At 39.3% G+C, this 18283-nt stretch overlaps 1 protein-coding gene across 1 annotated transcript in view; it reads right to left on the reverse strand.

Moving 5' to 3' along the window:
* Window positions 1–2372: 2372 nt before the first annotated feature.
* CERS6 (ceramide synthase 6) overlaps window positions 2373–18283 on the reverse strand; it is a 97375-nt gene continuing 81464 nt past the window's right edge. Inside the window, exons 9-11 of the mRNA XM_033065038.2 lie at window positions 7828–7984; window positions 6822–6845; window positions 2373–4449 (exon numbers count right to left, since the gene is read on the reverse strand). Of these exons, the coding sequence (XP_032920929.1) occupies window positions 4288–4449; window positions 6822–6845; window positions 7828–7984 (343 nt within the window). The 3' untranslated portion in view covers window positions 2373–4287. The remainder of the gene's footprint in view (window positions 4450–6821; window positions 6846–7827; window positions 7985–18283) is intronic.

Raw genomic sequence — 18283 nt, forward strand, 5'->3', positions numbered from 1 at the left:
ATTTTCTGCAATGTTGTTATTGATGAAAAACAACCAAACAAAACCACCAACCCACCATGTATTTTTCTTTTGATACAAAATATGCCAATATGGGAAACAGTACACAAAGGGTAACCTGAATCTTATTTTACCATAATCTGGGCTGTCTAGGAGAGAAGACAAATTCTTACTATTTACTAATAAACTCTAATTTCCTCATTTTTCTACTTCGACATCTCAACCACTGTGTCATGTACTGTACTATAAACAAGGAGCATAGAACTGAAAGAAAGAATTATAGAGTAAAACTCTCATTTCTAGAATTACTAAATGACAATTCTACAAAAGGTGTGAATATACAGAACCTTTTAAGGTCTCACGTTTACCATGAACCATGTGAATAATTTCAGTTAATATTCTAAATATGAGCAATTAACCTCTAAATACTTGATGACCTCCAAATGCACCTTGCAAAGCTCTTCATCAGAAAAGCAAACAAGTTCAAATGAAAAAGGAAACAATTGCATGGCATTTTCTCTGCAGAGTGGAAGATGAAGCCAAAGTTTTTGCACCCATTAGTTAAAACGATGAATTAAAGCACACTGCCATGTCTGATCACTAAATCACTTGGTCCTTCCTGCTAGAGACAGAAAAAAAGTGTGAATTAATAATTTTTATTATAAACCTCTAGCTTGAAAGATCAGTCATTGTTTAGCAAAGGTTGGTAAAGTTCTTAAGGCTTCCTCTTAGCTTATTTCCCCAAATGTGTCATTTGAATCTCTTACTCACTTACTTTCCAGACATATCTGAAGACATATGAAGTTTATCCTAGACTGCTAAGAATGGACTCCATGAAGCCAGGATTATAAGAAATAATACATCATTGCGTGTTAGCTGAACCAAGGTACCTGCATACATGATTTAGCCTATCACAGATGTGACTGAAACCTCAAAGGAAGTTTCAATCCCAGATGCACCTTTTAACAGTAGGGATCAAGGGACCCTTTACAGGCTTGAGAGGGGGGCTGATGGAAACCTCATGAAGTTCAAGCAAGCCAAGTGCAAAGTCCTACTCCTGGGTTGTACCACTCACAGGCACTCCCAGGTTGGGTGGAGAAGTGATTGACAGCAACCCTGTGGAGAGACTTGGGGGTGATGGTTGATGAAAAACTCGTGAGCCATCAGTGTGCACTCGCAGCCCAGAAAGCCAAACGTATCCTGGGCTGCATCCACAGGAGTGTGGACAGCAGGGCAGGGGAAAGGATTTTGTCCCTCTGCTCTCATGAGACTCCACCCAGAGTACTGCAGCCAGGTCTGGTGTCCCCAACGTAAGAAGGACATGGAACTGTTGGAGCACATGCAGAGAAGGGCCATGAAGTTGATAAGAGGATTGGAGCAAAGAGGAGTAAAGTTTAGGTTAGCTATTAGAAAGAAATTCTTTATTTCAGGGGTGGTAATATACTGAACAACTTGTCCAGGGAAGCTGTGGATGCCCCAACCCTGGCAGTGTTCAAAGCCAGGTTGGATAAGGTCTTGAGCAACCTGGTCTAGTATGAAGTGTCCCTGCTCATGGCAGTGGGGTTGGGACTAGATGATCTTCAAGGTCCCTTCCAACCCTTAACATTCTACGATTCTATGATACCCTAACAGCATATATAATGACGGTAAATCATGTCAAGGGGTGTAGCCTTGACCCTACATCTGAATGAACATCATAGAACATTGCTGAAGAGGACCACAGGGACTAAAGGCCTATGGCACAGGGATTGTTGCTGGGGACTCCTCTATGTTCTGGTATCACAAACATTGCAGCATGTGGTCTATGTTGTGCATGTTGACAGTTCAGAGCAACACTGTTCTCAGGTAAGATAAAATACTTTGCCAGAATGCCATTTTTGTAACCATCTTTGCAAAAGGGAAATGGTTCAGTGGAGCTAGTAATGAACAACATGAAAGAGATGTATTTAAACTGGTATTGTCCATTACCACTTTAGCAGATCAGATTTCACAAATTATAATCTTAATTTAATATATCCCGGGATGTTTTTATTTTAAAATCTTGGCATCATCTTTACAGTAATTACTACACAGCTGCAAACACCATGGATAGGACGCTTTCTATTGCAATCAGCGTATTTTTGACATGCATAACCTGCCCTGCAGATAACTATGAAATCAAATGCACAGGAGACAGATGTAAAAAAATTACAGGCAGAGAAACTTTCTGGGGAGAAGGAGATTTAAGTAAGGCTCCCTTGCTCCCTTGCTCCCTCAGATATACTCATGGACATATAAAATATGCAGCTGCTGGATTACAGGGTAATCTGGCTTTTTCAAAAGATGTTCTGTGATTAGTAGAACTGACAGATCTTTTGTGATTTACAATTTCTGAGTTTTCTTGCCTTTATTCTTTACTAAGTTGAGGTACTATTTCCACTGATGCCATTCTAACCTTGCTTTTAGCACACTTCCTTATTCTTAACACACAGACCTCCTTTTTCCTAACACACAGGAGTTTCTATATATAATAGAAGTTTTAGAAGTTTTCAAGAGTGACCAGTAGAATAGGACAAATCTGTTTTCAGAAGAAAGAAGTGACAACACAACTTTCTTCAATGAAGTCTGTATAAAATAGTCTTTAAACATCTTTTATGGCATCAAAAATCATCTATATTTTACTATTTGCATAGGTGGAAGGAATCAGAAATGACCTCATGGCTCAGGTTTCCAGCTGAACACAGCACTCCAATCTCTTTGTAGATAGAAGACACACTTAAGATTTTTTCTTGTTTTTTTTCCTTCCTTTATTTTTGTAATTTATACATATATATATATGTATGCATCTATGTGTACATATACATACACACACACATACATACATATGTATATGTATCTATATGTAAGTCTTTGGTCTATAAGCACATTGGTTCTGTGTGCACACACACAATACTGTTGAACAGTAGGTTGCATAGAGTCTGTTACCCAAGAATCCTGCCTACTTTTGGCACTGCTGTTACAAATCACAGAAGAGTGTCCTGCAAGAGCTGTATGATCCTTAGCATCCTACATCAAACTTTGATCTAGAGACTGGAAGAAGCACGCATATAATGCTTAAAAAGATGTTTACTTAGGGTGTTACTTTGTCTTCTTTGGGACAATATTTGTAAATTTTGGATGAAAAAGGAATGCAAAATTATTTTACAGGTGCCCAGATGCCCCTAATTTTATTTGTAGAGGTGTTGAAATACTGCTGAGCCTTCAAAGGTTGCTGCAAATTATGCAAAGTGAATTTTGCTCAAGTTTTCACACATTTAAAATAAACTAATTCTAGTAATGTATAACCTACCTTCTCTCTTTTCACTCTGCCAAGGAAGTGGCAATAATTTTGAGAACAATAACCTAGACTGACCTGTATCCAAGGAAAAAATGAACTTTTCATCTGCTGTTTTTTCCATTATACCTCTGCTCTCAATCAGGTGAACATGCAAGAACAATTTCAGGAGTTAAGTCTGGATTCAGAATGGTGCATTTGAAGAAACGCCTTTTTACATGGAATCTCTGCAAAAAACTAAAATCTGTAGAGGTTAAAAATTGAAAGACCAAAAAAAAAGGTAAGAATGAATTTATCCTAAGTGCTGACAACAATGCTTTTGGGTATTTGCACAACAAATAAGTCTACTTCTAATGCAATTAACCACCAAATTGAATTTTAAATTATGCTAAAATAATATCCCACAATTACCACATTTTTTCCCAAATTATTTTGGAGGAACAGTAACTGTGATTTGATAAGCAATTTCAAAACCAGTACTTTAAAACACAAAGATAGCAAAAATATCGGAAGCAGATCTAAAATCTATAAAGCTATGTTCTATCTTACTGTGAGTAACAAATCAAGCAACTATTACTTATAGCAGATTCAGCAAAAGCAACAGGGATGGACAGAAGAGATCTGAGCATGATGCTCTCCATTACTGAGAATCCAAGAAATGAAGTTTGAGAACGGATATTCCCTTTTGTCCAGAAGTTCCCAAAAGAATAAAAAATAAATAATATTTCAGACAGTAGAAGTGAAAAATACTGCTCCCATTGTGTCAGTTACATACACATACAGCATGCCTACGTATACAGAATGGTGTGCTGTCTTCATTCACAAACAGGAAATATGGCAGTGCGCTATCTGAATACTTTGATACTCCTAATTTTTTCTGATGCTGAAATACATGAATAAACCGCATTCACAACTTATAAGTTACTTCCAGTAGCAAACAGTTCATTCTGTTCGTGTCTCACGATTGAACTGCAGGATTAATGCTCCTCTGAGGAAGTGGCAGCAGTGAGATACCCATTTGTCCCATTGGCACCGCTGGTCCCATTCGTGGTGACAGTGCTGTGCGGGGCCTTTGAGCGAGGTACTGTTTCTTCCTCATCTGAGCTTGACTCAACATCACTTCGGGCATCCTTTGCTACCTGTATAATGTGGAAAAGAAGCAGGCGGTAGGTGACTGTAAGGAAACAACTCAGCTTTTTGGTTCAAGAGAATCAGAGAATTCACACATTTTTTCAGTTTGAGCTTGGAAGGCAATCTCAGCTCTGACACACTTCTCTGCCTGCTTGCACTCACTACAAACACAGATATCAGCACATACATATGCCATTGTGCAAAGGCAAGGTGAGAGCTCAGCACTGGTGCACTGAAAGTAGTATGGCCCAGTGCTGAAGGCAAAGGGTTTTGCAATAACTGAAGACAACAGTTACTGCAACATAAACAATCCAAGCTCCCAAATTTAACCTAGGCTCAGTCCCTCTACCCTCCTACTAACTACAGCTTTATTTCCTGTCCTTCATTTGGAGTGCTGCTCTGTGACCTGGTAATACAAAATGTTCTACCCAACTTATTTATCTCCCAACTCACCAGAGACCACATGGCTCCAGGGAACAGTACTGTGTGCTTGCAGGAGGAGACACCAGTACTGCTTGAAATAAAACTTCAGTCTCTAACTTCAGATAAGTGGTGAGGACAGCACTTGCAAAATGCGGACATAGTCCAGTTCAGTCCCTAACACAGAAGTCACAATTCAACTGTGTGCCCCATTGTGTCACTGGAAAGGTGCTTCAGAAACAGATGTACCGTAGTTGCTACGGATTTCCTGCTAATTTTCAGCTGACTTTGAAAAATCTTGAAAATCTCCAAAACTAGCAAGAATCCACTAGATGTAGTACAAAAAAGAGCATCAACAGAGAGAGGTCTGAAGTTTAACCTGCATGCAGCTCTATGGATGCCATTTTCATGCCTGTTTCTACTCCTGGTTGTATAGCTGAGCATCCCAATTTCTTCACGATCAATCCATGCTGTGCTGGTTGCCACAATCGGGCAATTACAGCTGACTTTACTACAGCAAATAGACATAAAAGGGAGCAAAACACATGGTGAGTCTTCTTCCTGAAGAACTAAAAACACTTAAAGAACAGGGCCAGTGTGTGTAATTTTTTGCTTACAGTAATCCTCTCTCCTCTAGAAAGTCTTCATGACAATTCCACTCTCATCTCAGAAAGAGCCATTTGGCTTTGGGGCTCCCAGTGTTGCCCTTGCAATATCACAGTACCTGGGTGACACTATTCTGCTTGGAACCATTAAAAAAAGAAAACACTTCCCATGTAGCTCCCAATAAGTAGTTTTTTATGTCTATATCTAGCAAGCCCACAATTCTGACACCTGTGAAACTGGACTTCAGCTGAGGTCAGAAATTTGGTTCCATAATTTACAGAGTTTCTATTAATAGGTTACTTCATTGTCTTTCATATAAAGGGACATTTATATTGCACCTGGTGGGGGTACAGAAATACACTTAGAATTATATCCTTATCAGACAGAAGACAATGGTCTCAGCACACAGTACTGAGCACCTGTGATCTATGTGATGGCAGACCAGATGACTGAACAATTCTGCATCAACTTAAACTCTCCTAATAGATTCACTGCCAATTCTTCTGCTAGGGTCCTGCCCCAAAGACAAAAATCAAAATCAAAGTAAGATTCTATGCTGTAGCCAGTTCTGCTAAATGTGGGATCCGCTCTCCTTATTTTCAAAATGCAGCAACAAAGCAGGATCTTTGCACTTAAAACCTGACATGAATGCAACACATCTTGCAGTACTTAGTATTTATCTGTAGGATATGTGTAAGGCGTTGTGAAAATAGTTCTTATTTTTATTGCAGAAATAGAATGAATGGCATTGCAAGTAAGGAAGTACATTAAGATCTGAAGGAAGATGAATGCTCTGTATATATGTCAAACATATCCATCTCTAACCTGGTCACTGTGTTACTGCAAGTGTCTAACTCTCCTCTAACTCTGTACAATCTCAGTTTTCTCCTGTGCAATTGTTAGAACTACAAGATGAAGGATTTACAGGCTCAAGTGTGTGTCCTGAATGCTGACAGAGCAGACGCTCATCCTACTGAGCTACATATAAATGTAAAAGTATGGGTACACACACACACACATATCCATCCATCCATCTATCTATCTATCTATCTATCTATCTATCTATCTATCTATCTATCTATCTATCTATCTATCTATCTATCCCTCTCTGTATGTAAAAAAGGTGCAGCATAATAGCACACAGATACTACCGATAGAAGTGGGTTTGAATGGTTTTAGGTAATGCATAGCCTAGAAGTAAAACCAAAAGATAGTCTTTACTTAAATATATAAATACAAACAATGGATAAATACCAAGCAGAAACTACAAATTAAAAGAACTAAACCAACCCAAACTACAAGCACCAGTGTTGGCAGAATAAATCTTTTGCATAGTAAATTTAAAGAAACTTACGTGCAAGGGGTTCCACTTCCCAGTCTTCCAGCACAGCACAAGGGAAAGGATAAACAAGCAGAGTAAGAGAGAGTAGGAAGCAGTCTTTGAAGTCACTTTGAAGGTATTATTCAGACAGGACAGGTGAGGCTAATAATTGTTAAAAGCAGAGGAGACTGAAGCATGGCTTCCAGGCAAAATACAGCTTGTGAATGCACTGTCTTTCAGATTGAGTGGCATATTTTGGGCTCTGCCAGTGCATGACTGAGGTCTCCAGCACATTCATAGAAAGTAATTTTCTGGAGAACAATCCCGTTCACTTTGGGGTCAGTCACACCAATGCACTCTGCTCTTTAAGGGCAAAGTGTCCTGACTTTACGTGATCTGTAAGGATTAGTTCTACCATCTGCACATAAGCCCTGTGTCTGCACAGCAACTGTAATGGGGTTGGTATTTCTGGGACTGACATCTTCCTGTATCACTGGCAGCAAGACAGTAAATTCTAGCCCAAACAGTCTTGCCCTGGAATACTAGAAATAGCTCTTTGCAATACCTCATTAATATCAAAACACAGAAGAGGCTGTGATCTGTAACTTTGCTACTAGCAAATGCAGCAGAATTTCATTTTGTTTTACTGCTATCACTTCCAGCTGTGAAATGAACATTTTGCTAGCAACTATTATAAAGAAGAAAAACAGAACTGGCAGCCCCAAGAAAGTAATTTACTTGTTGGTTTCCTTTCATCTGATTTCCCTAATGTAGTTTACTTCAGTGTACCACAGTGTACCAAAAAAAAAATGCAGAAGCACATATGAAGACAATTATTATACAGAGTATTATTAACTTATCTAACAATCATTAGGAGGAGGAAAAAGTTACCAGGAAAAGAAAGAAGTGTTTATCTAAAACAAGATGTGTCTTCAGTAGCATGTTATGGATTAGAAAAAAATAAACTAACCCAAACAGAAAGTGACCTGTATTGATAATGAAAAACTTAAAATCATGAAACAGAACCATGCTGTCTTACCTTGCCCTTTGAAATAGCTCTGTACGCTGCCTTTATGATTAGGTAAGACCAAAAACAGTGCAGAATTTGAAGAACCATAAGCAGCACATTGAAGACCCATAAGGCAGGAAAATTGCCCAGAGCTTCATACAGTTCAAACAATGTTGTATTTAATATCCTAGGAAAAAAAAGGAGAGGAAAAATAATAATGCTTTCCTTAAACCAACAATCTCAAAGAAGTTATTTTTAAATCAAAACAACAAATACTCGATTAGATGGGATCCACATGGACAGTTAGTTTTCAAACTAATAGTGACTTGGACTGAATAATACAGGTGTCTCCAGAGAGAAACAACATCAAAATGTTGCTTTCAATATTTAACTTGATTTGTAAACATTGCATACAGAAAACAAAGATCCTCAGTGTGCATTTCTTCTCTTCATCTAAACAGCCAGCAGGTGTTGGTTGATTCAAGTAACTCCTTCCCTGATTGGTAACAAAACTGTATTCCATGTTTTTGAAATAAAGTTATTCCATCTCAACTGCCTCCAGTAGGGGTTTGGTGCCCCCATATTAGCCACTTTTTGCACAAAATCCCATTTGTATACAACTTATGTACAATCAAGAGTGAGGCTTAGCAGTTACCTATAGGACAGGTGGACAATGAGGCAGTGAGGGATGGGAGACCTCATTGCACTTATAAAATCTTATAAAAACACTGGGATAAACTTTTTAGTACGGTATCAAACAATGGCTAATGGTTTTAAGCTAAAAGTGTGTAGATTCAGATTAGACCTAAAGAAGAGGATTTTTACAATGAGAGTGGTAGAACACTGGAACAGATTTCTCAGAGAGGTTGTAAACTCCCCATCCCTCCAAACATTCAAGGTCAGGTTTCACAGGGCTCTGAGCAATCAGGTCTAGATGAAGGTGTCCCTTGCAACCCAAATCATTCTATGATTCTATGAAAATCAGGCAGTTCTAGAAATTTGAACCAAATTTTTGACAATCAGAATTTCAGATGCAGGCAGTAAACTGATATTATAATGACTTCTGAAGCTTTGTGAATACATCATTAACTTTCTGGCCAAATACTCTGCCCCAGCAGGTGATTTCAACCTGTATTGGCAAGCAGCCTGAGAGCAGAGTGGAGAACAGACAATAGAAACAATGGCATTTTCAAAAACAAATAATGATCTAGGAATGGCTGTTAATCAGGGGGAGAAAAATAAGTCAATATAAGGATTTGCCAACCTTCATCCATTTTCCCTGCTGATGCAGAAATTCATTAAAAACTCCACTTGCTTTCTGTTCTTTCCTGCTTGTTTTGAATAACCCATCCCTGCCAGTCACTAGATGGCGCGTTCAGCCCGGGCAACACCGCGGGCTCGGAGCACGGGACCTCGCATCCCGGGAAGGGGATGGCACCGGGACCCCGCATCCCGGGAAGGGGATGGCACCGGGACCCCGCATCCCGGGATAGGGATGGCACCGGGACCCCGCATCCCGGGATAGGGATGGCACCGGGACCCCGCATCCCGGGAAGGGGATGGCACCGGGACCCCGCATCCCGGGATGGGGATGGCACCGGGACTCTGCGTGGGCTCCAGAGCAGCACACAGCTCACTGGAGAAGTTATGGACATTGGTCTCAACTTTTTAATAAACGGCCACGTTTGCCACAACCCTTTCCAGCAACACAAAACCAGTTCAAGACTAACATGAAATATATACAGACAACAAATCCAGAATAAAGCATTTAGTGGTAATGATTTATGTGTGTTACACTACTGGTCAAAAATCAACCAGTGATTTCTAATACACTGGTCTTAATACTGTAGGTGTACCTGATAATACGTCTACCTTTTTATTCTTGCCTTCTTACCCTGCAGAAGTTGATGTTTTATAACCTTCCTAAACAGCTGTGTTTTTACACTGTCTTCTGTTTACGGCATGAACATCAGAAAAAGAAAACATTTTCTAGTTTTCAAAACCCCATCATATTATTACTTCTGTCAGGTCGAGCTCTTCAGTCTCAGCTTTGTGCAATTTGTTCTGCCAGTAGTAGCTCTATTTGTCACAGTAACACCCCAATTTACAGTTCAAAGGGACACTCTCGTCATACCAAAACAGAGGTGGAGTCAGCACCATTCTACTTCACCAGTGCTTACTGCAGTTCTAATTATTATATCAAATTCAAACTTGAAATCATCAACTCCTATATATAAAGTTACCGTTGTTTACACTCAACTGTCTTTATGTCTAAAATTTTAAATGCTACAGGATTGTAAACTAAGCTTCTGCAAGTTTCTGTTTCTATTTTTATTAACTGGACTAAATTGATCTCTGGGGACTTCCACAGAAATCCAGTAAAAGAAACAGCATTACAGATGAGCTAGTCCACTCTTGCAGAAATCAGGAAGAAAGAAAGGCCAAAAAGAGCGCTTTTGGTACCAAAAACAGTTGCATGTGAAAATTACTCATATGTCGTATATTAGATGGGAAGATAAGCCTCAATAAAAAAAGCAGATTTCTTTCTAATCTGCTCATGTCTGGCAAACTAAGGACAGGATTGGAATTCTGCATTAAAGCTGCAAAAAGGATCTCATTAATTGCTCAGCAGTGGTAAGAGGGTTCAGTGGTCTGATGTGCAGGCTAAGGGTTCACATGGAGCTAAGGTTATGTCTAAGCACCTACAGAGCAGAAGCTGAGTGAAAACTATAGAAAACAACAGAAAAAATGGAGGTAAGCAAATAAACTCTCAAAATAAATCAATCATTTCATATTAAAAGTCTGAAATGGGAAGAAAATTCATAAGGTTATGAGTCAGAATATACAGAGAAATTCTACTTGTAGACACTGAGGAAGAAGGAGAGGGAAGACAGGTTAGACCACGTTCCATCAATTTCACTGCTACAAGTATTCAATGGAAGCATTTTAATCAGCTACACAGATAATAGGGACTGGAAATAGCAGCATGAAAATGGATTACATGGAGGAGGAAGTGCCTATAACATGTATACACAAATAAATCTTAGATTCAAATACTCAGAAATGCACTTAAATCTGTAAACACTTGCTGGGAATTTTCAAAGCTCTCCAGTGGTTAAATCCCAGCTTTTCATGGAATGGTGGAAACTTTGATTCTTGGGTATCTGATTTGAAACAGCTGGACTTGATCTCATAGGGGAAAATTACTTTAAGCTGCAAGTGCTCTACCTTTCTGAAAACTTTTGTCAGCATTTGTCAGATCTTTGCAATTTGAAACCAAACGTTAGCTTCTGCTTTTGAAAATAATTTCTGGACTGTTATTTTTCTGAGCCCCTGAAAGATTTTGATAGCTGGAGAACACAACACAATTTCATGGAAGGTATCCTTCCCTCATTAAATGCATCCCAAGGAGGACTGTGCACCTGGCTGTGTAAAGAACTCAGTTTAGAATCTTGAATTAAGCAGCATGGCTGATGAAAGCAAATAAAAACAATTTCACCACTTAAGATGCAATCTACTCTTACAGAAATCTGTGGTATTTTTTTCAGGAACGCTGCCACAATATCTGAGCTACTGGGAGAGAGAATCCTGTACTTCCTGTACAACCACTCTAATTAAACACTCAGAATAAAATGAATACATTTTCAACAACTACTAAACAATCACTTGCAACACATCAACAGTAACACAGGTTTTCCTCTAGTCTCTAACTCTTTATCTAGACAGTGAAGCAGTACTTGGGATACTAGAGGTAACAGATCCACATTGATTCATTAACATTACACTTCCTTCCCACAAGTTAGTGGGCCCAAATCCAGGCTCTTGGGTATCAGCTACTAATTCTTGGCAAGTTGATCCCCTGTCTTGCACCAAGGATGAAAGGAAAACCTGGAGATGAAGAGAGAGAAATAGAGGAATGGGTGGAAGAGTAAAATCCTTATTGTCTGAGAACTGACACAAATGTGCTGTGTTTGCTTCTGAAAGGATCCTGAGAGGAACGAAAAGAGGTGAAAAGGAGGCTCATGTGGAAGGAGTAGATATTCTTCCAGACAAGAAAGAAATTAGTGATAAACTGCAGAGTGATGCATAGCAGGATGATGGGCACTATCATAAAATCCAATGGGAGTAGAAACTGTGCAGCTGAAATTACTGCTACTGCAAGCTGCCTTCCCTTTTGCAGCACTGTCCAGTGACCAACATGTTCTGCTGTTGAATTACAGTGACTTTGTTAACACAGCACAACAGAAGTCTTAGATATGACCAAGGACAGTACAATATGATACCAGCTTGTCTAAATAATTCAAAAGAAATGTTTTTATCTCCATTATGTGTATATTAGACATCAGAATTCTATTTTGCACCATAACACCTGTATCAGGAGACCTTTCAATACCGCATGCATTGCCAAGAAAATAGGTAATTACATTTATGTAATTATGTAGTTACATTAATTATCCCATTTAGTGCAAGTAACTCAACAGTACTCCTACCAGCAATGCTTTAAAGTTTCTGCCTTTTTTGGTAATTTTTCCTTTAAAAAAACAAACAATTGCACTTACTTCTGCCCCCAAAACATAGTAGGATATTCTTCATTATATGTAGTAAAAAGTGACTATTACCATAGAACCATAGTCAGGAGTTCTAAATTGTGGATTTAGCTGTTCAATTATGTGATCTAAGAAATTTTCAAATTTCTTTACAGAGTTCATTTTTTTGTTAAAGATGGGCACAAAGTACTGGCCACATAAAGATGCTGTGAGAATTATTAGCTTGTTTATAAAACACTGGACTACTTCCTTAACAGATGCCATAAAACTGACAGGTTGAAAAAATATTTCTGAGATTCACAGATAAATTAAGAGCAGGAGAGTATGAGAGCACATGTATGTGCACATGTTGATCAGCCACAGGATGATAAATCAGATACATTTTATCAGTGGTCAAGGTTCATCTCTGGGATTTAGACCTTGACTGAAATCTAATAGGACTTCATATCCTAGGCTGTCCTAGTTACTTTTAATGACAGTACTACACAACTGACCTTACACACAGATGTTTCTGCATGAGACTTCGAATGAGTTAAATGGTTTTTCACCTGAGAGCTGTATGGAACATCATCAAATTAAGGAAACTTTGGTTTATAGCACTTCATGTACTAGAGTCCTCAAGCTGCAGTGCAGCTAAATATTTAATTATAGCAAATCCAGTACATAAAGGGCTATACTGCCAAGTTTTTCATCTGAGTTTCAGCTTGGCCAGCTGCTGTGTCTATATCACTGTTCTGATTCTTGGTGCTTGCTGAGTGGGAGAACAAGCTTGTTTCCCTTTTCAGATCCTTCTATCTCTTACATTTGCAGCTCTCCAGAGTATCAGTGCATGGCAAATACAAGAGGTGTAGCAGAGACCCACTGTGAACAGAGAAGAGTCAGATGAACCAGTCACCCACACAGAACCAATGAGGCAGGGAAAGAAGGACTGGGAGAGAGGGAGAGAGAGAGATCATCTTTCAACAGCATCGCAGACTGATTCATCAGATTGGTTGGTTGGTAATGCTCATTACCCTCCTTTTAGAGAGCTGATGAAAGATCTCTGCAAAATGCAGTGACAGAAAGAATATAAGCTACTGAGTCAGTATTCAGAGCAACATTAAATCCACACACTTCAATTCTATCAGTGAGGTCACCACCACAGGGTATTCTGCTCACCCACAGCAGCCCTGCATCAGAGGATTTCCTGACATGGTACTAATACATGCTCTGCTGCTGTGGAGATGGGTGGCTCCTGTTCTAACACTCATCAGGAACAATACGTCTTTGCAGAAATTACAGCCCTGCCACTGACACTGTGTTACTCTAAGGCCTGTGTGCAGATCAATAGGATTTCCAATTACAGTAATTTCACAATTGTAAGCCACACCATTTTGACTAAAATTTTGGTCCCAACCCAGAAGTGTGGCTTATACTCAGGCGTGGCCAATATATGAACAAAGTTCAGAAATTTGCCAACCCAGAAGTGCGAGCCCACAGCAGCCCTGAGCCGAGCCGAGCCTGCATGGCCCTGAGCCGAGTCGGTAAACCCTGCGATCCCGCGATTCTGTTACTAATTGGCAACTTTGTGAAAGTTGCGCGAGTATCCTTGCTGCGAACGAAAGTGCGGCTTACAATCCAGTGCGGCTTAGATATGGACAAAGAATGAAATGTTGCCAACACCCAGGAGTGCGGCTTATTATCAGGTGGGGCTTATACCCGTGAAATTACTGTACTTAACTAAAATAGTGGACCAGGCAGGAAATTATTCATGTTTGATGTATGTAGAAGAGACCTGATCAAACTGTCACTGTCCTGGTTTCAGCTGTGCTTTTCACTCAATTCTTTCTCATCAGCAGTGACCGCCCATTAGCTGATTTTGCAGGACTAGTATGAATAGTAGCATTTACACTCTTGTGGATAGAAAAAGACAAAGATACAAGGTCATAGACCTTTCACAATCCAAACTCAAACCTCAGAGGAGTCCTTCACAGACATCAGGATATGGAGAAAACTCAAATTTCCTAGCAGAAGGTATTTATACTCAGCAAGATGTTGCATCAGTAATGTGTTATGGCAAAATGCTTGTGTAAAGGCCCATGTTAATAACTTACAGGTACTAAAGAACTATGTTAAGCTAAGGATGACACTTCCAAATCTGAAAATCTTCAGGCACATATAAGACTCATTTTTTCCAAAGAAGAAAAGCATTTATTGTAAACTACAGTTTCCATCTTTGCAAAACAGAGTATTAGAGTATAAAAAAGCCATCCTTCTGCCCCTTTCTGTTGATTAAAAGTAAGTACAGTTGTATTTAACTATATGCCACATCAATGTCTGTCAAATCATCTCTAAACAGTTTTCAGTTTAATCCAATTTTCTTAATAATTAGTTACACTTTCAGAGATAATATGGGTCAAACTCAGCCATTGTGCAATACCAATGAAACGTATAGAAAGTGCTCTTTCACATGGGGGCTGGGTTTCTCCCAGTGTTCAGCCACAATGACCTCCTCCTTGCTGAACACGAACGAGATGGCAGCTCCATCATGGCTGTTGATCACGGTGTTCAAAAGTCATTTACTATTTCAAGCTGCTAAGTTAACTTACTCTCTTGCTTTTGCAGAGCTATGATTTTTACAGCCCACACACGTCAGAAGCTTGCAGTAGCATTGTTCTGCTTTTGTATTGACTCTGTAGCACCACAAAATATGTGGCAGTAACAGCAAACCCTGATGCTAAAGATATCTCTAAGAAAAAAGGGGCTGAGAAGAGGCAGAATGTTTGCACAAGCTACCCAAGTTAATTTAAAAGTGGCTAAGATGTCTGGCCACAAGAAAACACCCAAGCTGCTTCTCTTGCCCTGACACATTTATGCTTGGCAGAATAGTTCTAAGCAAGAGAAGTCCCACTGCACAGGTATCTGTCCTGTTTCCAATTGGAGCACAGATTTTAGACAGGACATTTTTCTTAATAATAAAAGGAGAAGTAAGAACACCAACTGAATAGGCTATCCTTGACAACAGAAAGCATTATTATAGCCACAGAGTACAGTCTGTAGAAACTAAAAATGAGGATAAGAATAGTTTTGGAAGTCTGATGAATTTTTTTTTCATATATTTTTTTCCTGCTGTGATCACCTGAAAATTTTAAGAACAGCAACACTGAGCAAATGCCAGTTTTTGTTATTTACACTGCAAGCCCATAATGGTGAATGACACCTCTAACCTTTCAATTTCTTATAGCTTCCCTGTAAATAGCTGGAGCAGTATTAACATGGTACTCCAAAGATTTCATCCTTGTTTCTTGTAAAACTCCAGAGGCCTGACTTCACAAATGCTGTAAAAAAATTGAGGAAATAAAATAACTGGGCATTAGACAGGATAACATCTGATAATGTTTTGTCAGAAGCAGATGGGATGACATTATATACACTATGTTAAAGAGCTAAGACAAGTTGTAAGTAAATCTATAGAAACTTAGTTAATTAAACCTTCTTTTTAACCCATAAATTGAAGTCTATGAGTTCTTTGGATATACTATTGTTAGTTTGCCAAAACCTTGTTATTAAACGCTCTTGATAAACTGATTGATTATAAGTTGCCTGCTGGAACTACAAACAGACTGAAATATAAGCACATTAGAAAATTTTTGCTAGTTCTACAGCATCTACTCAATGACAGTATGAATAGCACTAGGAATCAAGTATCAAAATCATAATTTATTCTGTTGGTATCTGCTACCCATAATCAACTTACGATTGTGCGCTGGTTTAGACAATATTCTGAGCAAAATGAGCTTGAGGCAGTGTCAGAAGAGATTATCTTAATAAAAAAAAAATTTTATTATACTAGCTAGGCTAGAAAGGTTTACAATTCAGTAAGAGTAACTAAAAACCATTGCAAAACAATTGTGTTCGTTCAGAGTGCAGACAAGGTCTGGGCAGGTGGGATTCATCTGGCTACCTGAACTCTTACTATGTGAAGTACCTGACCAGGGCTCCTGCTTTAACTGCCGCCTGCATAGTGCTTTGGCACTGTGGGGTGATTCTAAGGGTAGGTTGGAGCTTTCTGTTTTACCAGTGTGTTCAGAGGAGTGGAGCAGGGTGACTCTGCTGGGGTCCGCATGCTGTCTTCCCACACAATACACATACTCCAAGGTCCAATCAGGACAAAATGTGCCAGGAAAGAAAACCAGCATGAAAGACAACAATTCAACTGCACTGCTTGTTAATAGCTGTACAAACCCAGTCAATATCAGCTAAAGAACAAAACTAGGAAAAAGAGAGGGTCAGCAAATCTTTATAGCAGCTGCTTCTTATGGGGGTTCTGCACTCCCCTATTTGCTCAGAGAGAAGCTGATTCCAGGATAAATGCAAGGAAAGAATAATGCACACTGGCAGTACTGTATCACTATTTGGAAACACAGTGTGTGCATTAGGGACACTAGCACTCAGCCAGTGGTGGAACTCAGGAAGAGCTATTCTGCCAGTCATGCAGAGGTAACTGCAAATCTGCTAATAAGTAACTAGGGTTCATTACAGCTCACCACAGTGAACAGAAGTTAATTGTAGAATCACACCAGGCTTGTCTGGTTCATGCAGATAGTCACTGCCACATAAAGGCAATTAAATATCCGCCATGAGCCAGACTGTGTGTACAGTCATGAACAAGCTTTAAAAAGGAAAGAATACCAAGGAACAAAGTTGTTTTTCTGAGGATTAGTTGACCCATACTAATATAAGGTACATTGGCACCAAAATCTCATTTAGCAGCCATACGCTGCAGTTGATGAGGAGATATACACCTGAAACAGCTTCGAATTTTAACAGTGAGAATTATTTTTTCCTTTTTTTTCCCCAGAATATTTCCAAACAGACTCACAAACAGAAGATCCAGCTAAGATGTACCTACTGGCATCAAACAAGACTATACCAACTAATCAAAGTAGTTGACTGTCCATCTTCACAGCTTTTAATGTGATACAATACTCTGGACACTGATAGTGTACGAAGAGATTAAGAACAGAAGGGCACAATACAGACTACCTGGATTGCACTAAATTTGCCTAGATGAGAACTTGGGGGACAGCAGATGCAGAACATGACCTCTGCTCTTTGAAATTTGCTTCAATCAGCCTTTCATTTAAATCTGCATCATTAAGGCACTACTTTAGATTTCTCAGTGCACATATGTAATATGTGCATGCTGAGACCTCACAAGTCACATGAATGCCAAGGCGGTTGTTTACTTGTGTCCTCACCTTTTGACAGCAGTACTTGTCAGCAACAATTCCCTGAAACACAGGCTTTTACCTCCCAGACAATATAACTCAGGATAAAATTAATCAAAATAAGGGAAAAACTCAGGAAAACTGCATGATAGTAACTAGTCAGAGCAATTTTAAAGAGCCTGAATTTAACTGGCTTGGTGTCTAACCTGGGAAATAAATATAAACTGAGAGCTTGAAGTAACTGCTTTACCCAGTCTGATTAGACTAGCCAAGGGCTTGCATATGTTATATTAATTTATTGGTTAAGATTGCTTTCATTCTCCCTACAATCCTGTATTACCTGAGAAGGCAACACGTTCCCCTTGACTCATGGAGAGTTGTGCTTGCTAGAACAGTGATTATGTGCAAGTGGGAGAATTTCACAAGCAAAATGTCTTGTCAGTGAAAATAGCAGCTTTACTCCTACATTCACTTAGCAGCAGGAGGCAGAAAGTATCCTGGGGTTTTTGAATTATTGCTGAAATGAACTCCAGATGCCTGCAGAAAGACTGCTAAATATGTACCTAATTGCCAGTTTCTTTTGTCTTAGCCCCACTGTTAAACATCCTTCAAACAACAACATTTGATACATTCTGAATTCTTTATTAGCACCTTTATGCAAAATTAAATGGCACTTGTGCAAAGTGGCAGCACAACAGCACCCCAGTGCTTCGGAAGTGACATCTCTGG

This window comes from Catharus ustulatus, chromosome 7 (assembly GCF_009819885.2).
Source record: "Catharus ustulatus isolate bCatUst1 chromosome 7, bCatUst1.pri.v2, whole genome shotgun sequence".
NCBI classification, from domain to species: domain Eukaryota; kingdom Metazoa; phylum Chordata; class Aves; order Passeriformes; family Turdidae; genus Catharus; species Catharus ustulatus.